Source organism: Nannospalax galili, unplaced genomic scaffold (assembly GCF_000622305.1).
Source record: "Nannospalax galili isolate Female #2095 unplaced genomic scaffold, S.galili_v1.0 scaffold708, whole genome shotgun sequence".
NCBI lineage: Eukaryota > Metazoa > Chordata > Mammalia > Rodentia > Spalacidae > Nannospalax > Nannospalax galili.
In genome coordinates, this window is record NW_008358110.1 from 171026 (window position 1) to 194078 (window position 23053).

A 23053-nucleotide genomic window follows, 5' to 3' on the forward strand; every position below is an offset into this window, starting at 1 on the left:
TAGGTTTTGTGGGCCATGACATCTCAGTCATAAAAACAGACTCTTTTACACAAAAGCAGCCATAGACCATATGTAAAATGAATGTGAATGTGTTCCAGTAAACCTTTGTTTATAAACACTGAAATTTGAATTCCACAGAATTTTCACATTTTAAAATATTATTCTAGGGCTGGAGAAGTGACTTAGTAGTTAAGAGCACTGACTGCTCTTGCAGAGGACCCAGGTTTAATTCCTAGCACCCACATGGCGTTTAACAACCAACTACAACTCCCATTCCAGGGAATCCAATGCCTTCTTCTGACCTCCAAGGGTATTGCACAACACAAGTGCACTTACACACATGCAGGCAACACACTCATACACACACAAAAAAATAATATTTTTAAAATATTATTCTAACTGAAATATTTTAAGTATTTGAAATGTAAAATATAAAAACCAATCTTAGCTCAGAGGCCTTACAAAAACAGCTGGATTTGGTTCATGGGCCAGTTTGCTCACCTGTTCTAGCCCTACCTCTTCAACCCATTCTTACCCTGTAGCCACAGTAGTCTTTGTAAAGTCTGAAGCATATTACGACCCTCATAATTTTCTACCATCCTTAAAGGGCAAGATTTTTACTGTGGTCTACAAAGTCCTCTAGGAACTGGGCTAGCAAATGAAATAATATATAAAATACAAAGATAATCCCATGGATCCTTGGCAAAAACAATGTGCTCTGCCCAACTGTGATAAACCATTGAGATACACAGTGGAGAAATGCTACAATATTAGTTAAGAAAAGATGACTCCCTATCTCCTCAATGTTGTCTCATTTGATTTTCTGCCATATGCTGGTAAATTTCACCATTATTGAAATGAGAGCACTGATGCTGGGTGTGAGGGCTCACACCTGTAACTCCAGCACTCAGGAGGTCAAGGCAGGAGGACTGCTGAGAGCTCAAGGCAAGGCCAGGCTATTCACACAGTGAATTCCATGCCACTGGACTGCTTTTTTTAAAAGCTGAACAATTTTAACTTTATATTAACCAAACTTGAAGTTAGTTGTGAAGTATGGGAAATTCTTAGGTCAAAAATTGTATATCTTTTCAACCTAAGGTTCTACAACAAATTTTAAGCATAGTAATTACAATATTCTATTTGAAATACCCCTATTATGATTAAAACAGCTTTACTAAGAGGAAAAAGCTTTGGGACACAAAGAAATTCTATTGGAGCTCATAACTAACTGATATGGTACTGAAATTCTTTCAGTCCTAATCATTGGTTTTGGGTCTTTAAAGTTATCACTTTCCACTCTTTTTTTATTTTTTTAAATTTTATTATTTTATTTTATGTGTATGTGTGTATTGCCTGCATGTAAGTAAGTGCACCCGTGTCATGCAATGCCCACGGAGGTGAGAAGAGGCTGTCAGATACCCTGGGACTAAAGTTACAGACAGTTGTTAACTGCCATGTGGGTGCTGGGATTCGAACCCAGGTCTTCTGCAAGAACAACCAGTGTTCTTAACTGCTGAGCCATCTCTCCAGCCCCCACTTACCACTCTTAATGAAAACTTCTGAGTTTCCTTTATTAAATTGCTACTTCCTAGATCTTACACATCATTAAATTTGATGGAAATCAGCATTCAACAAGACATTTCTAAAACTAGTAACAAAAAGAGGAATTAATCTTAGATTAGAACAATGCCTGTACATTCAAATTTTATGTTTTACCATCTTCCATCCTTGGATTATACCGTGTATTAGGGTTTGCCTTGGGATACACTTTTTAACCTCTGGAGAAGCAACTGCTTTGTGCTAAGAATGCTCTATCTTCCAAATCACATATGAGCCATTTAAGTTAAAGTGAGCATTTGCTCAGACATATCTATTATACACAAACAAATATTTTTTTAAATCCTCACTGCTTCTCATCACAGCTCAAGAAAACAACTTTATTACAGAAAATTTTCCAAAGGATAAGGGCACAGTCTGTAATTTATTGATAAAGTTTTCTTCCAATGCTTTAACACAATTAAGAACTTCAGGAGTGTATTCTGATAACAGAAAAGAGCAGCAAATTAAAATTAATATAAAGAAACACACTTGTAAGATCACTACATTATGCCAATAAGGTAGCTAGCTGCTCAGAAACTGTTATTGACTATGTTGATGCTGTTGTAATGAAATGCTTCTACTAATTATGTGATTATTAAATAAATTTTTTAAAAAATAACTATGAGCCACTCCCTATGGCAACATTTCTCAACTAGCACATTCTAAAACATTGATGATTTACAAAGTTTCCCTGTACTAAGTACTTAAGTTCTATAACTAGTGACAACTTGTGAACTGTTTATAGGACAATGCCTATAGTACCTTTGATGCCAATTGTACTCTCATCATCTCTCCTTTCTACAAATTATTTTCCCCTCACAGTGCATATCTTTATATTAAGTGCTGCCTATCAACATGAAGCTTCTCAGCAATACTCAGTACTCTGCATTTTTAATACCCCAAATCATTCACCTCTCTAACTTCACACCCTTCAAAATTTGTTCTCAAATAGCTAAAATAAAGAGTACCATTAAATACATTAAGTAAGGTGTTAATATAACTGTGGTGTATATTCTCCAGGAAAGGTTGTACATTTTGAAAGCATCCTTAACCCCAAGGTACATCAAGCTTATGTAGGAACTTAAGGCACCCTTCCTTATAAAGCAGCAATCCTACCACAAACATGATAGAACACCGACTAGAGATGATACCAGACACAAAGGTGAAAATCTGCCTTCTCTATCCCTTCCTTATCCCCAAGGTGAAAAGCCAAAAAGGACTCCTAACTAGAATACACATTACATTTCCTGGAAATACCCACATGGAGTATTGGCAGGGACTAGCACTCTCATACTTTTTTCTTCTACGTAAGAACTGATGACTGACATCAAATCAAAGGGTTTATGTTCACAAAAATAGATATCATCTATGCAACAGTTACTTTAAATGACAAAAATTAACTACTTGTTCTTAGTTTAGGTGCTTAAGATATTATTTCACTTTTTAGCAGCCAGCATGCCTGAAGGGTACTATCTGCTTCCACAAATAAAATCGGGCTACTACCACACTAACCCTCAATAAGGGAGGATAAAAATGGGTGGTCAACTTAATGTTTAATAAAATAACACAGCTCCAGTTTTGTTCACTCAGTCATGGTCTCTGAATTTCAGCTCCTCCCTCTAGAAGAGTACCATTGTACGTTCTCAGAATTTCATTTAGCAGGCCCATGCACGTTGCTCATAAAGCAGGCTTTATATCACTGGAACACAAACTTTCAATTCACTTTTCCTCTTATTTTTATGCAATAAAAGGGTCCGGTGTTACCTTTGAGATGACATTAATTCATTTTGATGAATCCATAACAGCCATTACTAACTGACTGCTACTTGGATCAGCAATTGCCTAGATTCACTGAACTCATTTACATAAAAGCTAGCTACTGAAAATCATAAGCACTTTTCCTTTCCTGTTTTTGTTTCGCTTTAATCAATACACACCTTTTAAATGGCCACCTGTTCCCTAACTAACATACAACTATCTCATCCCCATAAGTTTGCTTTAGAAATTCCTGGTTTCTCTTTCAGCAGACTATACTACAAACATTTTACGTATATAGGGTAGGGTTGTTAGTTGGTTTGCTCTGGTGCAATGAAAGTCTACCATGTTTGCTTTTTACATTTACACCAAAACCAACACTTATAAACTATCCATATAAAACAAATCTAATTTCCAAGTAGTAAATCCAAATATGGATGCCTTTTCTAATATATATTAATTCCTACAACTATAATCAGATCAACATTCGTAGACATATACACAGACAAACAATAGGTCTGATTCATGAAGCTATGAGGATTAAATCACTTGGGTCCTTTTAAATTTTTTTAAATTTATTTTTATGTGTATGAGTGTTTTGCCTTAACGTATGAAAGTGCACCCATGTTGTACAATGCCCAGAAAAGCTGAAAGAAGGCAAGACATTTGCCTGGAACTGGAGTTATGAAGGGTTGTTAGCCACTATGCTGGGAACCAAACCCAGGCCCTTTGGAAGTGTAGCCTGTGCTCTTATCCGCTGAGCCATCTCTCTAGCCCCAGATTTTTTTTTTTTAAACATTTATCATATTGGTGATTGAACCAAGCACCTTGTGCATGCTAGGCAAGTACTCTACCACTGAGCTATATACCCAGTCCCTGTGAGGCTTAAATGAAATGGTCTACAAAAAGCATAAGCACTCCACCCCAAAGTTATTTTAGTAAATATTTGCCACTAGGTCTGATGGAGATTTCAGTGTAAGAATGGAAGCTATACCTACTGCATGAAAATTTTCACTTTTAAATTTGATTTGGAAAACATTAAAAAGGCTTAACAGTATTAGTGAATACAAGCACATAAAAATATGTGCTCCTCTGACTTCAACTTATTTTTAAAGTAAATACATACCAAAACTATGTGCAAGAAATATGCCAGTTTCTTCAATAATGCATGCAAATTTAATTTCTACTTTACTCCCAAATCTCTCCAAGGCTCTTAATGATGTCACAAAATGAGAAACTAACAAAGACTATCAAGCTGTTTCAATAGGTACTAGGGATAGGTTATAAAACTGTCATTAATTAAAGCTCCTTTTGAGATATCTCATGGAATAATCATAAACATGCACCCCATACAAATACCTACTCCAATCATATTCCATCATGACACTTCTCAGTTTGAAAGGAATATCAAATTCCCTTTCCAGTTTATTTGCTTTTAAATAACTACACACAATTAACTAGACCGATTACTCTAGTACAACACAATCTTTTCCCTTCTCTTTTCAGAGATTTTTTTTTATAGAAACAACTCAGATAAGTCACTTACACAATATTAAGTAATTTATATAATCCACAGACCATATTTCTGACACTATAGACATAATCTGTATTTCTTTATATTTCCAAGATTACCCAAAGATGTCTATGATAGACTTTAGCAAATGTTTTCATAATATTAATCTTATTGTATGAAAACATAAAAGTGGCTTGGCAACAGACACAGGTAGACTTTGTTGATATGGTAATGTGTTAGAACGTTGCATAATTGCTTCTTAGCCTTTTGGATAAGATCAAGTGTAGTTGTGTAAAAAAATAGAGTCCTATTCCAAAAGGAGTAAAAGATTCGAGAAGCTACTGTTGACTTAAAACACACATATACAAGTAAACAAAATACCCTTCTGTAATCAGTCTTTTCAAAATGTAAACTGTTGTATGGATTTAGGTTCTGGAAGTCTGCATGGCTTTAACGAAGTTTTCTGAAATGAGCTTGGTCATTGTACAGCAAACTGCTGAACTCAGAAACCGTAAATTTTCAGTATTTCTTTTCATGTGGGAGATAAAAGCAGTCTGAGAGCAATCAAGTCCCTTTTATTATAATGAATCACTGGAAAGCATGCTTAGGAGATGGCCTTTTAATGTGGCCATAAAGTGATCAAATTTTAGATTTCTGAAAAAAGGAAAGCACAGGAAATATATCCCACATAATTTGCCCCATAATTATTTTCACTACCTTTATCTCCCAATAAAGTCTCTGGCGCAATAAACTTTTCTAATAAAAAACACCAACACTTTGGGTTCAAAGGGGCGTTCCATAAGTTTGGGGCAAGTTTTGGCAACTGAGGCAGAATTTCTCCAGCCTTGTTCTTATTTCATGTTCTCTCTACTTAGGACACCCAATTCCACTCAACTGGAACTGACGCTAAGCAGAAAAGTCTTTTGGAAAAGAGACCACAACATGACAGCCCATAAACAGGCGAAATCTTAAGCAAAGTCGTGGGACTTGGGGATCTGAAGGTCTAAAACTAACCTCTGGGCCCCCCACAGCATCCCTGCCGCACTAGATCGGGTCCTTCCCGATGGGTGGCAGTGGGGCTGGAGCTCTATCCTACACGGGACCCGCGCCCACCACCGCCCTGAGGCAAAAGTCTTGCGGGCCGCCCCGGCGCGGGGACTGCCACTCCGTGCGGGGAGAAGCGGGAGGGCCAGGGGGTGAGCGCCAGGGCATCCGGCCGAGAGAAAGGGGCCTAGCTCCTCACCCTTGTCGCACGCCAGCAAGAAAAGCTTCTCGTTCAGGGTGTTCTCCTCCTTCACCTCCCGCACATCCTTCAGCGCCATCACTTCGTTGGGCGACGACGAGGATGGGGAGGAAGGCAGGGAGGAGGAGGAGACGCCCGACAGGTCCGTGCTCGGGTACAGGGCCGCCATCATCGCGGCCCACGACGGGGGCAGGCCCGGGGACGGAGGCGGGGCCCCCATCGGCCCCGACCCCGACCCCAGCCCCGCCCCGGGGCTGGAAAACGGATGGGTTGTTCCCACGGCCGCCTCGGCGTGCGGCCCGTTGGCCCCGAAGGGCGTCGCCTCCCCTCGGAGCCAGTACTCGCCCTCCACCGACAGCCCCAGGTTGGTGGCCGCGCCGGCGCGGCCCCGAGGCCAGCGCCCCCTGCCCAGCCGCCGGCGCCCGGGGCGAGCGGGTCCGCGCCCGTCCGGGGACGACAGAGAGGAGCGCGCCAGGGCGGCTGCCGAGCGCGGGGCCGTGCCAGGAGCCGCGGGGGCCGCAGGGAGCGGCCCGGCCTGGGACGGAGACGAGAGGTCGAAGGGACAGGAGCTCCGAGAGGCGCTTCAGACAGCTCCCCGCTCCGCGGCTGTGGAACCACCGGCCCAGCTGCGCCCGGAGGAGACAGATGTTCGCGGCTCTCTCCTCACGTCATCCTCATCCCAGCCGTTGCGACGACACCCGGGCGGGGCCTGCGGCGAAGGCGGACTCTGGTGGGCGGGGCCTGGCCGGGTGGGCGGAGCCCCGGGGCCGGAGGGCCTCCCCGAGAGGTGGCCCGGCACGCACCCCCTCTTCTGCTGAGCTTTGCGCAGCTGGGGCTCGCCAGGCCCGGGTTCTCCATTCCCACAGAGCGGGTTTGATCCCACTGCCTGCTGCTGCTCCACAGTAAGTGTGCCATTGGGCTTCTGAGGAATTCACGGTTAGTTGAAATCCTTTGCGGAATTGTCCAAGTACTTCATATTTGGATGCACTTTGCATAATGCGGAAGAGTCCCCGCCGAGCCTCAAGCCTTGAGACTTTGTTAATTTACGTTTCTCACCGTCCTATTGGCCTTCTATTCCTATACTTCTAAAGCCATATGTATTCACATATAATTTAGAGGTCATCTGTAACTCTTGCATAAGCACATTTTTAAGACATAGCTCCATCACAGTCCTTTCAAGAGGGTTTGTTACATTTATCATCTATAATATTAAAAGATGGATCTGTTAGACAACAGCTTACTGATGCTTAATAAGTACAACTTATAAGTACAATTTATTAAGTTGAACTACTTGAATAGTTTTTTTTTTGTTGTTGTTGTTGGTTTTTTTTGGTCTTTTTGAGACAGGGTCTCCCTGTAGCCCCAGCTGTCCAGGAACTCACTATGTAGACCAGGCTGGCCTCGAACTCACAGAGATCCGCCTGCCTCTGCCTCCCCAGTGCTGGAATTAAAGGCGTGCGCCACCACGCACGGCTTTGAATAGTACTTTTAATCAAGCTTTTTTTTTTTTTTTTTCTTTTTGAAACAGGGTTTCCCTGGAGCCCCTTCTGCCCTGGCACTGCCTATGTCGACCAGGATGGCCTTGAACTCACAGAGATCCGCCTGCCTCTGCCTCCCAAGTGCTGAGATTAAAGGCATGCGCCACCACGTCAGGCTTTAATCAAACTTTTAAAGCAGATTGGTCACAATGTTGCTGTTGCCCTCCACTTTTAGAAGGGGAAAGTGAAATTACATCTCTTAATAAGTCCTATACTTCCTACAGTCGACTCTAGGATTTTTAAGGTTTAGGTTTTTAGGGCAATGCATAGAAAATTTACTTCGGTGTCTTAAATTTGAGGGAAATACATCCTGTCCTGTTCAGGTCGATTTGTTCCATTCATTTCTCTACCAACACTTTAATTTCCAAATTTTCTAAGTGTAATTTTTTTTCATCAAAGTTCTCTTTAGAACTTCCCTAAAAAGCCTTGGTAGGTGCCAGGTTGCCCACCTTTATGTGTTTTTCAATATAGTCAATAATCTACTGAGTCGTTCTAGCTTTTTTCTTGCTCCTAGACAAATCTTTCAATTGCTCTGTAATGTTTAATATAGTTCCAAGTTTATGTATTTGGTGAAAGCTCAAATTCACTCAACAAGAGGCCAGTGAAAACAGAGGTACATGTTTATTTCCATGTATGTACTTGTACACTTCATAATTCAGCAAAAGGTTTAGTTAACAGAATTCTAACCCTGACTGACCTATCCAGAATTTCAATATTTGAGGTTAAAAATACAGATGACTTAGAGCCATAAGACAGAGATGTAGATATGGGTATTGTTTCACTTTACTTTGAAGCCTTTTCAACTTCTTGAGTTCAGATGATTCTTTATCCAAAGGATCCCTACAGGAACTGATTTAATTTTTAAGATTTAAGGAAATTCCAACCCACATTAGTAGTAATCCTAGGAGACATTCCGAAGTATTAGAGAGCTACACCTACTTCAAGTAAGCTAGTGTTGTAACTGCACTTCCAGTTTGGATCATTTTTGGATACTGAATATCCTTCTCTTTTACCTCTCTAGTAACCCTATTTACCCAGCATTTTAACAGAACCTACATATTTTGCATATGTGATATGGAGACCAATATGATGAATGAATTGAAGATTCAGAGGTAGCATATTGCTCAAACAACTCACTCAAATCACAGGTATAAAAGAAAAGAGCAATCACAATTCCAGTCGGAGAAAAAAAAAATTCAGATTTAGATCTAGTCCTATAAGCAACACAGCCCTATTTGTATTTCTAGATCTCTTTCCTCCCTTTACTACCATAATATGGCTAGGGCCATATTTGCCCATCTCTTCCTTAATACCTACTAGTCTCATTTTGCACGTGCTTGCTCTGCTGAACACATTCCAAAATAAACCACCCAAGTTAGCCTCCTCCTCAGCTCCCAAGTCAGTCTCTATCACATTATCCTGTTTTGTTCCTTCTACTGAATTATCACTATTTCTTTCTTGCTTTATTATTGCTATCTCTCTTTTTTTTTTTCTCAGCCCTGTTTGAATCTAGCCCACGTGCTTATACCAGACTACAAGGCTTTGAGGCCGGCTTCAGCATGCTCTTCCTCCTTTACGACTACCAAGACCAGTGTTGAGATCCAATGGGAAAGGGAACCAGAGGGTTATTTAACTTCTGTCTCTCTCCATTAGGACGTAAATCAGGAGAGTGTCTATATTTTTCTTGGCTGAATCTCTAGTATCTAATGTAGTACTTGGATCATAGTAGACAATAAGTTTGTGCTAATGAATTTATTAACTCAAATTATTTCAAAACAAACTAAATTTTTAATAATCGTGCAGTTGAGCTTTTAAAAAATTCTTGAGGGCCAGCTAGACAGTTCAGTGGGTAAAAGTGCTTGCCACACAAGCCTGATGCCCCGAGTTCAATCCCAGAACCCACTTAAAAGTATAAGGAAAGAACTAACTCAACAAAGCTGTCCTTTGACCTCTACACATGAACAATGGCACATGCACATACCCCCACACACATCATACATATGAATACATACACAATGATTAAAAATATTTTCTCAAATGAAAGAAAAATCCCACCACTGAAGAAATAAATACAGTTTTCTTATTAATTCATTTAGGAATTATACTCTTTGGTAGAAAATAAGTTACAATAGACAAATTTTGAAGGCTATATATTTCTTTAAATGAAATAATACACATTCTACATGCACAGCATTTTTATTAAATATATTTTGTGAGAGAAGAACATCATAAAGTGCCAAATTTCACGTAAATCAGATATCTTGGTTAATATAATGGTGAAAACCAAAGAGGGAAGCACAGTTTAAGTGACCTCAGAAAACAGCAAAAGCATACTTACACCTTCATATAAGAAAACAATCATCAAAATATAAAAAGGAAAGAAATCTCTTTTGTAGAAGAATATATTTCAGAACTCCACCTGTGGATCACTTCCTTTTAAAAAAATCTACTCTAAGGACATCGACACCCTCACTCTTAGCATGTATGCTTGATCAATGGTACAGGGAGGATCTAGACCACTCACTCACACTGAGATAGAGTGACAGCACTTTCATTGTATAGTTGTATTGCTCACTGGCACTAAAATAGAAAATGGAGGAAGCAGACTTCTAGACTCCACTATGAGCAGAAGAACTGCTCTACTGCTAAAAATTCAAGGAAAAATATTTCAAGCTTTAACTATCCCCAAGTAAGATAAGCCTTAAACAACCACTGCTATGAAGAAAAATGAAATTATGATGGCTTTATATTGCTTTCTGTTGAAGTTATTTGGTGAGCATATTCTAAATTATGCAGGTTTCAATATAGATTGAAACTACTAAGTGTAATGTGAAACTAACAGAATATTATCAATATGAGTCAAGTTGGGATGTTCTATCTAGTTTGGCTGCAAGTATTTGGAAGGAGTCAGGTGAAAAATAACTATATACACATTCATAATTAATATCTGTAAAAGAAATCTGCATGTATCAGATATCTAAAACTGCAAAGTGTTATGCATATTGTGGGGGCAAAATAAATACTTAATGGCTGACTGACTGACCAGTTAATACATACCAGGTAAGAAAACTTGGGTAATTAGGTGATATAGAGAAATATTTCTCTACTAACACTTTACCAAAATACAGTATTATGCTACATGTCAGAAATAAAGCTGTATTATCATACTAGGACATGTAAAGTAGCAATGCAGTTATAATCAAATTTTAAGTAAAAAGCTTCTACTCCTTTAGATACTAGAGAGTGAACCTTGAGGTTTATTCAAGAATTAGTTCTCATATTAAAAAAGTTTAATGTGAATGAACTATACTTATCTCTTTAAATTTATATGCAATATAGAAATTTACAGAAAGGTTACAGTTTTAGCTCACTTTACATATTTGGGGGAAGAAAAATAAAAGGATTAAGTTGGATTGTGTCTTTGGATACATTTGTGATCAGAATTAAATAACACATCAAAAAAAATCCAAACATATTTCACAGCAGTACCTGAAAAAACTGGATATGGATCTTTTTTTGGATCATGCAAAAGAATGATTAGTCTTATTTTGATAAGACTTTTAGGAAATAAAAACAATTTAATTATGAAATGTCAGCTTGGTAAGATATTCTAATATTGATATTGATTGGTAAAGTAATTGTGTTATCCAAAACGTTGACAAATTCTAACTAGTATGAACAGGATATTGAATTCATTAATGAATACAGAACTACTTTGAGCACACAAATATTCTGATCTACTACATTTCAAAATTCTGTAAACTGTATTTCATGTGGAGTATCATACTAAATGTTTCATTATTTTATTCTGTTCAGTCCTCTTCCCATTAAGCATGCAAACACTGTCATAACCATCTTTGGTTTTACTTCTACGAGGTCATCAGGTAATGCATATATCCGTGCACCAATCTTCCGAGCAACTGAAATGGCATATCTTGAAAAGACAAGAAAAACATCTTGGTATTTGTTATCTACTACATTTTCAATGAATCATTTTAACAAGTTAATGACATATTATAATGAGATTAACTCATCAAAAGATTAACTTTACAAAATGGTTGAGATTTTAAAGTCATGTTCCCCATACAAGTTGTACATTAAAAGATGAAATGTCCCTGTAAGATTTGTAGATGATTATTATATTCTGACAGAAACCATAAAAGCTTACTTAGCATTGTTTAGTTTGTCCTCATCAGAAAAGTTTTCTCTCTTGATCATTTCTGGACGAACTGCATTTGGTGCAATAGCATCTATTAAATCTAGCACAGGTAAACTTGTACTAATAGATTTATCCTAAAAAATAAAGAAAAACGTGTAAACAACTTTCCTTAAATTTTCAAAAGTGTCAGCCTCTTCTGGTTACAGTTACATAACTAAACCGAATCTGTAAATTTTCTTTGTACCTAATATTAAACTTTTTTCTGCAACCAAACACATATAATAAACCACTTAAAATATTATTTTCCTTCAATCTTCACATAGATTATAGGGTATAGACAGTTGCACTATACCTGCATAAAGTTTATGGACATGATAGTTCCTAGTTATGTTAACTATAGCATCAATTCTGTAAAACAGAAATAACTTTAGAGTAGATTAATTTTATAGTGATAATTTATATTTTATTTCTTGGACCATGAATTCCTAAGACTTCACATAATATTTTTCAAAATGGAAAGTGAAATAGTGAAAAGAATGTAACATTTAGAAAGGTAGTGTTCTCGTTGCTTTACATATTTCATCTTACTGTTTTTAAAGTATTTTATTATTTATATTTTATGTGTATGAGTGTATTGCCTGCATGTAGGTAAGTGCACCCATGTCGTGCAATGCCCCCAGAGTACAGAAGAGCCCATTGGATCCCCTCAAACTGGAGTTACAGATAGTTGTTAGCTGCCATGGGGATGCTGATATTTGAACCCGGATCTTCTGCAAGAACAACCAGTGTTCTTAACCGCTGAGCCATCTCTCCAGCCCCCTCATCTTACTGTTTAACTATTTTATTTTTAATGTGTGTGTGTGCACACGCACACACACACACACACACACACACACACACACACGCATGTAGGCGCTCATGGAGGCAAGATGACATTGGACCCCTAAAAGTTGAAGTTACAGGCAGTTGTGAGTTGCCTGATGTGGGAGCTGGGAACCAAACTCGGGTGCTCTGCAAGAGTAGTACACTTTCTTAACTGCTAAGCCATCTCTCCAGTGACGCTTCACATATTCTATTTAGTCATTATGTTTTAATCCCAAATCCCACTAACAACTGAATTATTTCCTCTTTTAAAGATGAAATACATGAAGTTCAAAAGGCTCAAATGGGGGCTGGAGCAATAGCTCAGTGGCTAAAAGCACTGACTGCTCTAGCAGAGTTCCCAGGTTCAGTTCCCAGCACCCACATGGTAGCTAACAACCATCCGTAACTCCAGTTCCAGGGGAGTCTGACACCTTCTTCTGACCTCCGCGGGCACTGCAGTACACAGATGCACTTAAATGCAGGCAACATACACATAAAATAACAAAATTTTTAAAAAAGGCTCAAATGACTAACACAGCTAGTAAGTACAGAATAAGTATCTGAGCCCATGACAGTCTGATACTAATGCCCAAGACACTCCATTTTGTAGTTATTTCAAGGATGAATTAAAAATGGACAACTAAATTCTGGTAGAATATTGTAAGTAAAAAAAAAATCTGATCTGAATTGACTTTGCCACTTAAAAGTACATGGACAAACTGTTTTTCGCAACTTGAATAATGACCTCTATTGCTTGCCTACCCAACTCACTGTTCCCCATCTTTCTCCATTCTAACAGAACCCATATTTTTGCTCTGAATCCTACCCCCATGTGGACATGAGCTTCAAAAAAAGCGAACCCAATCCAATGCTCCAGGAGTGAGCCTGAATTAAGTGTGGGCCATGCCTTCTCAACAAATTTTATATCTAAAGCATCCAGTATATAAGTAGATATACAATATATCTCTGCATTAAAATTTTATGGGGTGGAGGAAATTAGGGAAAGGTATCTAAAAAATCCTTTGGTCGGGGAAGTAATGAAACAAATGTTGAGAAGTACTAGTCTGAGATGAATAGAGCAATTCTATCTTATTGCCATAATGATTTTATTGGGGCCTAAATTAATTAGGTGATCAAAAAACATCCTGAATGTGAATGTGAGGATGAAACTTCTGTCACGACCAGCAGGAATAACTAAGAGAAGAACCAGCTTTAGGGTGACATTGGCATGTTAAATGGTTAAGCAGAAACTGCGGGGGAGGCAACTGGCTCAAACAGTATAAAGTCCAGCTTCCCTCTGCATTTCTCCTGTTGGAGTCAGTACCATTCCTTTTGATCTAAACCAATTTAAGTAGAGTTCCTATTTCTTGAAGCCAGAAGCATCTTTTTCTGGCTTCTGGAATGGGACACTCTCAGGATTCTTGGCCACATTGCTGTAATATGAATAAAAGCATCTAGTACAGTTTCTAGCCAAACATGTGTTCTTTTTTACTATTTTATTATTTCAATATTGTGTATGAGTGTATTGCCTGCATGTATGTAAGTGCACCCATGTCGTACAATGCTCACAGAGGTCAGAGGGGGCACTGGATCCCCTGGAACTGGAGTTACAGATGGTTGTTAGCCACCATGTGGGTGCTGGGAATCAAACCCAAGTCCTCTGCAAAAGCAACCACCAGTACACTTAACTACTGAGCCATCTCTCCAGCCTCCCAAACATAGGTTCTTAATAAATGACTGACAAAATAATTTGAAGAATGTTTTCTAATGAAGAGTTGCTTTGGAAGACCATGAACTTAGTTTAATAATTCTATAAGAAAATATATTCTGGGGGCTAGAGAGATGGCTCAGCAGTTAAGAATGCTGGTTGTTCTTGCAGAAGACCCGGGTTCGAATACCAGCACCCATTTGGCAGCTAACAACTGTCCATAACTCCAGTTCCAGGGGATCCTAGGGCCTCTTCTGTCCTCTGCCAGCATTGCACGACATGGGTGCACTTACCACATAAAATAAAAATAACAAATTTTTTAAAAAAGAGAATATATTCTAGGATACATATAGAATATAAAAATTAATTAGGGTGCTTATGCCTACATGATGTTGGTAATCTGGACCTGGGTTGGGGTATCTTTCTGAAAAAAAAAAAAAAAAAACACCTCATACTTGTTTTCTTAACATATAGTCTTTGGACTACCTGTGAAAATCAGCTGCAGTACTGGCTAAAAGTGCAGTTAACAGAAACTGTGAGTGTGTCAGTGGAGCCTGCTTGCCAGATCCTAGGCTTCATCTCTAGCACCATAAAGAATTTAAGTACACACCTAGTCTCACTCTCAAATTAATGAATCAGTTCTCTGTGGATGAAGCTGGACTCCCTGGTGTTATACTTTCTAAAGATATACTATTTATGTCATTCTAGAATCTTAAATTCTCCTTGGGCTTACCCTTCTACCTTTCTAAATCTTACCTTGGGCATACATTTCTATAATGATTCAAAACAAGACAAATGACTTTAATTGTGCTACATTTTAATTATTTGCTTATACATTTGTGGTACTTTAAATATTTCTTGATTTTAAATGTTTCTTGATTTAGATTTGGGAAACCATGATTTCTCTTCCCCTTCAATTTTTCATGATTTTTCTTGGGAAATGCTTTTACTGAATTGAATGAAAAATTTAAGTTTCTAAAGATTATAATAAATCCCTTATCCCCATGTTTCCAAGAAAATGGGTCTATCTTGTGTCCTCTGACTCGTACATTTTCATTGAAAGATGTTTTATTGTTGCAGAGTCAGAGGATAGAGTGAAAACCCTTAGTTTTATATACAAATACATTTCTATTATTTTTAAGTTAATTGTAAAGAAATTATATAAGCAAAACAAGGTTTATAAGACAATACTCCAAGAACTTAGCTTGATTTCCAAGATAACGGATTGTATAATCTTTCTCTTAATTTGATACTCTGATTGTTCTTCCTATGATCTTTTTTATTTTTTTATTTATTATCTTTATTTTATGTGCATGAGTATATTGCCTGCATGTGTATAAGTGCACCTGTGTCATGCAATGCTGGCGGAGGTCAGAAGAAAGCATCAGAATCCCTGGAACTGGAGTTACAGACAGTTGTAAGCTGCCATATAGGTGCTGGGAATCTAACCCAGGTCCTCTGCAAGAGCGGTCAGTGCTCTTAACCACTAAGCCATCTCTCCAGGCCCCCTTCCTACAATCTTTTAAAATAAAAGCAAAAAGCAGAGTGGTGTGGTCAACAGAGTTCCCTAAATGATTTCATAGGAACCCCTCCACATATGATACCCTTTATATATGGGCAATGCCAATAGGGTAGCAAGCTCCATTTAATGAACCCTTGATGTGTGCCAAGATACTTGAGTCCTTTATATTTGTTAACTTATTTAGTCTGGCAATGATTCTCTAAGACAGGTATTAATAATACCTCTATTTTAGATATGGGGGAAATGAAGCACAGAGAAATTAATATTATAACTTGCCCAGGAACACATAGGTACTAAGTGTTGAATCAGATGTTAAATGTCTGTTTCATTCATGGATAGTTATAGCCCAACTACTCATGTAACTGCCAAGGTTTCTGTAAAACAGATGTTCTGCATGCTTTCCCTTTAGCTGGTTTACAGAGTACTGTCGACACCCAAACTTTCTTGCTTTCTTTTTTGAATCCTTTCCTGGACAGAGAGCTCTCTGAGGGTACTTGTAGCCACAGTAACTAGCTAGGCATGTGACAGAGTAAGCTTTGATTATTTACAGATTGAATGCGCAATATGTCACATAGGTAACAAGAGGCTGAGCCAAGAGTAAAACCCAGGGCCACATAACTCCAAATTTCAGGTTTAAACCTAAAAATAGACCTTGATATGAAACCTGCTGTTCTGCTTAAAAGTTGCATGACAGTGGACAAGCTATTTAACCTCTCTAATACATTTTCGCTCCTAGAGTTGATAGAATTAAAAGAAATGTATAAAGTGCTTAGCACAGTGATAAATAGTACTCAATAAATGATAAGTATAATTATTATTTTTAGATATACCACTTCCCTATCTTCTTAGTAGGGGGAAGTTTTTTGCAAATAAAAGGGGAGAGAGGTAAGTGTGTCTTTTCTGAAATGTCCAGCTGCAGCACTTGCCTTGACTGATGATTAATATGTCCTTACTAGAACCACTTATAACCTTCAACAAAATGCCTTCTGTGGTTGGGAAAAATCTGCTTACTTCAAGTATTTTGTATCGGGCATCTACTAAATAACAAGCATGTCAGTGTTGCTGTCTTCTCTCAGTTCTAAGTAAAACCATGATCTTGATCATAAGTCATCTATCTATTCAGTATGAGCCTTCTCCTTTACAGGGTTTGTATAATATTTGCCAATTTTTCAACTGTATCTTTTATTCAACTGATAACAAAGTCTGAATTCTTAGTTTTAATGTCTCCTTTCATCCAACTCCCCATTTCCTGAATATCACCCCAAATTCAATAAATTTAAAACTGAAATAATCACTTTTTCCAGAAAGTGGCTATAACTCAAGACATCTCCATTTCTGTTAGTGTTACCTGTTTCCTAAATTATCCAAACACAAAATATCAAGAATTGACTCCTCTCTCCCTCCCCTGCTTCTCTAAAGCAAGAAGTCAAGTCCTACCTATTCTTTTTGAAGAAGAGCTTATAGCTTAATTTCCCATTGCCCACTTATTCAGACACCACTTCAGAACTAGAGAGTTCTACCCTGAATTCTTTTTTAAAAATGTTTTATTTACTATTTTTATGTGTATGTGTGTATTGCCTGAATGTATGTATATGCACCCATGTTGTGCAGTGCCCATGGAGGGTGGAAAATGGTGTCAAATCCCCTAGAACTGTAGTCACAGATGGTTGTTAGATGCCATGTGGATGCTGGGAACTAAACCCAGGTCCTCTGCAAGAACAGCCAGTGCTCTTAACTGATGAGCCAACTCTCCAGCCCCCTACCCTGGATTCTTACACATTTACACATTTCCTTATTTAGGACAAATTTCTCCCTATCTTGAACTATGTCTTGTATAACACGCTTTAGTAACCATCCTCTCTAGCCAAGTTATTCTCAACCCTGCCTTTATTCAAGATGGATGCTTCCAGCTTGTTCTCTCCATTTTTACCCACTAGTTTGAATCCTTTTTCCATCAGATACTCAAATCAACTTTCTGCTTTTTCATTTGAATTCTATTATACTGGCACTCCTATGGCCTTTTCATGCAAGTATAGAATGTACTTTGAGCATATCTTCCACTATCAAATCAACTTTCTCTGTCCACTCTTTACCAAACATTGAGTTGAAAATGTCAACCAGACATGTCTTACTTTTTTATTCATTCATTCATTCATTCATTCATTCATTCATTTTCCACAACCAGTGATTCAACCTAGCACCTCAGGCATGCTGGTCAAATGTTCTACCATGCTTTGTATTTTCCGATTTTTTGTTGTTGCTGCTGCTGTTATTTTAAGACAGGGTCTCCCTGTAGCTCCAGCTGGCCTGGAACGCACTATGTCAACCAGGCTGGCCACAATCTCACAGAGATCCACCTGCCTCTGCCTCCTGAGTGGTAGGATTAAAGGCATGTGCCACCATGCCTGGCTATGCTTTTTATTTTTAATAAATATTCAAGTACATGCAACTTTAGCATAACATTCTAAAGATGGCCATCTAGAGAATTTTATAATACACTCTTTTCCTATCTTACATTTTAAAGTTGTATTTTCTATCTCAAACATACAGAAAATCACGGACTGAAAATTACTTTTTTTAAAAAAGCCACAAAAAATACTGGTGGCTGGATTTATCAATTTATGACTTTTCTTCCACACTTCAATACTGTTAAAAACAGAGCAAAAACAAAGAAAAGAATAAAGACAGGTAGGTATCTCTTAACATCTGTATATTTTTTAATTATTTCTTTAAAACATAGATAATTACTGGGGTTTTTAACATATAATAAAATCACAAACACAAGGTTCACTGAATGACTGTGTTCAAGCAGACATGCTTATTTGTAGCTAACACCAGCTTGCATGCAAAAGCAAAACACAATGAAAATGCATGAAAATTAGTGGGTAGGTATGAGCAGATTACATTTTCGGTGCTTTATGAATCATCCACAAATGCTAGGGAAGGGAGTGTTAGGTGCATTATGAAGCCAGATGATAAGGTATTTTTTTCCTACCAGTTTTCTCAATGCCCACTTGAATCAGTTTGGCTGGCTCTGCTATGCCTTGGAAATGATGTCAATACAACTCTGAGACTGCTGCTAGGGAGCACAAAACATCATGGGTCCTACATAAACAATCAGTGGCTTTCATCATCCCTTTTCAATTGGTAATTGGAATTTCTGGCTTAATTATATTTCTAAGATTAGATTAACAACATTAAATGCACTAACCTGCATTTATACACAATAGGACAGCCAATCAAAATATAAGAATTCAAATTATTTCTAGTTTACACATGCTAAATAATTACTATGCCTAAATTCACAGATTCTTTGTTTCTGGGATATAACACTAGTGTAACCAATGTAACTCTGAACCTCATCAATGTAATTCTCATTAAAAGTTCCTTCTATTAAACTTAGAAAACTTTGAAAAGCTCCTGATTACCTTGAAGCTGGAAATAAGCGTGCTTTTGTTTGCACTCTTTAGAGTCCGATTGACCCACTTAATAATAATATCATCATTCACTTTTTCGCCTTCTCCAAGATCTGATAACACATTCAGTGTGTATCTGCAACAGAAATGATACTCACTTGAGGCAAAGGGGAGGAGGATTGGTTTTCACAACACTGAAATCAATATTTAGATAAATATTTAAGGAATAGCCAGATGTGGTCATTCACGCCTGTAATCCCAGCACTCAGGAGGCTGAGGCTAAAGGGCTGTAAATTCAAGGCCAGCCTGGGATATGCAAAGCCTTGACTCCAAAACCAAATATTTCTAACTTTACTCTGGCATATATTTGTATTTAGTTGCATGCCACAGTTAGAAAGCTCTCTAATCAAAACACAAAACTATAGTATTTAAAAATTTTAAACACGACTCCTTACAAAGCCACTTTAAGAGGTATTAGTAAAAAGTGATTGTACTGCTAGAGATTTATCCATTGTAATTTTTGAAAATATATATCAATAGAAAATCTTTTGCATAATTAATATTTTATATTGTATACTTCTTATGTTCATGAGTCCTCAAACGTGATCAACATTATTTCAAATGATTTGCTGAAGGAAACTGACAGTGTTGCTATAAACACATCAGCCTTTACCTTCTCATCAGCTGCCACACCAAAGCCAGGGTCAGTGTTGCGTTTCCTTCATTCAGGTCTTGCCCAGCAATGCCAACCAAAGAGAATTTGGCCTCATTCTTCCCAAGCTCTACTGCATAGTTACAGTTTTCAATCTACAAGTAAGCAAACCTTTTGTTATAAAAACAGATTAAAAAAAATATTTCCAGAATATGCCAACTTAGTTTAGTAATCAGAAAAACAGCAGCACCCAAACGTGGTGGTGCATGCAGCGCACCCAGGAGGCAAAGGCAGATGGATCTCTGTGACCTCTACATAGCCACTTCCAAGCCAGATGGGGCTACAAGGAGACCCTGTCAAAAAGAAAGAAAGGAAAGAAAGGAAGAAAGAGAGAAAGGGAGGGAGGGAGGGAGGGAGGAAGAAAAATAGCATAATTGATTTCTCTTGATTTTCTTTCCCAAGTTAGTCAAGGCTCCATCTAGGCTCCATTTCAAAACGGTTCAACCAAAGATACACAAATACATGTTTTTCAATGAATAAGAAAATATTTATAGAAAAAAAGTAAGAAAAAGACCACACAACAACAGAATTTTTACAAATAAATTGATATTGTTTTAAGAGATTAAATTCCTCAAGATTAGCATGCTGCAAATAAAAATATAAGATCCTTTGGCCTCTGCTATGACATATCTTCCCAGGCACTTCATAAATCAAGTAAAATAATTGATATTTGTTATTTAAATATGAGATAATATTTACCTTTTTTCAGCTGGGTACAAACCTGTAATCCCAAACACTTGGAAGATGGAGGCAGGAGGATCAAGAGTTCAAAGTCATCCTCAGCTGAATAGTGAGTTCAAAGTCAGCCTGGACTACCTAAGACCATGTCTCAAAAATCTCAAAAAGGGATAGAGAGCACCAAGAAGATTCATCAGGTAAAGGGCTTGCTGCCAAGCCTGATAACCTGTGTTCAATCCCTAGGACTCACATGGTAGAAGAGAACTGACTCCTGCAAGTTGTCCTCTGAACTCCACAGGCATGCCTTGTACCACACACATATATCTTGGCATTGCAAGCATATGCATGCACACACACAAAAAATAGACGTAGTGAAGTTTCTAATTAGAAAGGCTAAAACAATTCCTAGTACACATACTTAAGTATCCTTATTTAGCATATTTAGTAGGAATAAGTGCTATACAAATGCATGCTACCATGATAAATGAAATGGATTTAGAGTTTATGGAAATAACATATAATAGTATCCACAGGAAAAGAGCAAACTGCAGGTGTTTTCCATGGATACGGATTGAATAGGAAACTTTTCTAGTTAACCATAATAATCACTTTTGTGTGAAATGTGTTTTAGTCAAAAGGGCCATCTGTTTTATAATTTGGCCAAATTTCCTTTTTTTAATTGAATTTTTTCAAATTTCATATAATACACATTGATCATATTTAGACCCCCATAACTTCCCCCACTGATTTCATGCATTCTGTCATATATATTAAGACCTGTCTAGTCCAGTTTGTGTCTTCAAATGTCCCTCAGTGTGAGTCCATCTACTGGACCTTGGTCAACTTATCTAGTGTCACTCCTTTAAAGAAAACCAATTCCCCCACTCCCGGTAGTTATCAGTTGTCAATAGCTCCTCAGCTACAGCTGGGGCTTCTTACCCATTTTCCACTTCTATGTTGAGATTTTTGTCTGTTTGAGCTTCCGTTGGTCTTGTGTGTGCTGTCACCATTGCAATGAGTTCATATGAGCAAGTTCCCAGCCACTTGGAAAACTGTTTGCTTGTGGTCATCCATCACACCTGGCTCTTACAGTCTCTCTACCCACTCTTCCACAATGGTCCCTAAGCCCTGGATACCAGAGGTTTGATAAAGGTGTCCTACACAGGGACCTGCATTCTGCAGTCTTTTATTCTCTGTACTTTTTGGCCAAAATTCTTAGGAAAGATGATGGTAGCAAAGGAGATTAGGGTTGGTAGTGCAGAGGCTAAGGAGATGTTAGTAAGTCAGCGATGAAAAGGAAACTGCAAATGGGTGCTATCTAAGGGAAAGGGTGTCTTCCATCTGGGGTAATATTTTGTTTCAAATTTGGTGGAACACTTCCAAGAACTGGAGAGGTACCAAACTAGAGGAAAAATGAGAATTTGGGTTCCCAGAGGTCAGCCACATTTGTGGTAGTGCTAAAACCATTAAAATGGTTTTGAGCTGGGACCAGTTCCCAGCACCTACACAGTGGCTCACAGACTTCCATAACTACAGTTTCACGAGAATCACTGCCCTATTCTGACCTCCACAGGCATTGCACAACACAGGTGCACTTACATATAGGCAGGCAAAACACTCATACACATAAAATAAAATTTTCTTTAAAAAATATAAATATTAAGCTTAACAAATTTTGGATTGAAATAGATCAGAAGAGACAAAGCACACACTTCACCGAGGTTTAAGAAGCCAGACCCTGTTTTATATAAGAATAATACCAGCGCAGCCTCAGTCACTTTCCTCACCTTCTTCATGTTCCCTCCAAGAGCAGGATAAGGAGGCTTATTGACATGGCTCCAGTTGACTGGCACTCGGATCATTTCGTAGAGCTGAAAGATGACTAAAGCATCTGCAAGGTCACTAAAACAGGAAGGAAAAGCATGTAAGCAGGAAAACATGTTGATACTATCTAATTTTCTTAACTATACTGCATATGAATATGAGTGTTTAAAAACAAACAGGGTCATTTAGAGGTTATAAATGACTCAGCAGATCATTTAACCTAAAACTTTCAGTCTAAGAATCTGTCCAATTCATAAATGTTTACAAGGCATTTACACATATATGCACACACTCATATACATGCATATGTGCACACACACAAATGTTCACTACTTATAAATTTAGTAATGACATATTATTTAAGGACTAATAAGTAAACTATCCATTCTATGAATTTCTGGGCTTCCATGAGATATATTAAATATGCCCTGTAAATACAGATATGAAAAGTTTTAGAAGATATATTTTTTTACATTTTTAAAATTATTTATTTAATAACCATATAATTAGAAGAAGCATTTC

The 23053-nt window shown here is 38.0% G+C and overlaps 2 protein-coding genes and 1 non-coding gene across 10 annotated transcripts in view; all 3 read right to left on the minus strand.

Annotated features, from left to right (window-relative positions):
• The window catches only part of Trpc1 (transient receptor potential cation channel subfamily C member 1), an 88269-nt gene extending 81465 nt beyond the window's left edge, over positions 1-6804 (minus strand). For 4 of the 6 annotated variants that reach the window (XM_008856338.3, XM_008856341.3, XM_029557816.1 and 1 more), the window contains exon 1: positions 6111-6804. In XM_008856338.3, the coding sequence (XP_008854560.1) occupies positions 6111-6330 (220 nt within the window). In that variant the 5' untranslated portion in view covers positions 6331-6804. The remainder of the gene's footprint in view (positions 1-6110) is intronic. The other 2 variants (XM_029557815.1, XM_008856340.3) reach the window with 1 other exon arrangement.
• A 2341-nt stretch (positions 6805-9145) lies between these two features.
• LOC115068152 lies at positions 9146-9274 on the minus strand. The gene has a single exon (XR_003847527.1). It is a non-coding gene; the product is annotated as a small nucleolar RNA SNORA61 (small nucleolar RNA).
• A 1898-nt stretch (positions 9275-11172) lies between these two features.
• Pls1 (plastin 1) overlaps positions 11173-23053 on the minus strand; it is a 120247-nt gene continuing 108366 nt past the window's right edge. For all 3 annotated transcript variants that reach the window (XM_008856343.3, XM_017795170.2, XM_029557818.1), the window contains exons 12-16: positions 22495-22609; positions 19991-20124; positions 19330-19453; positions 11817-11941; positions 11173-11582 (exon numbers count right to left, since the gene is read on the minus strand). In XM_008856343.3, the coding sequence (XP_008854565.1) occupies positions 11447-11582; positions 11817-11941; positions 19330-19453; positions 19991-20124; positions 22495-22609 (634 nt within the window). In that variant the 3' untranslated portion in view covers positions 11173-11446. The remainder of the gene's footprint in view (positions 11583-11816; positions 11942-19329; positions 19454-19990; positions 20125-22494; positions 22610-23053) is intronic.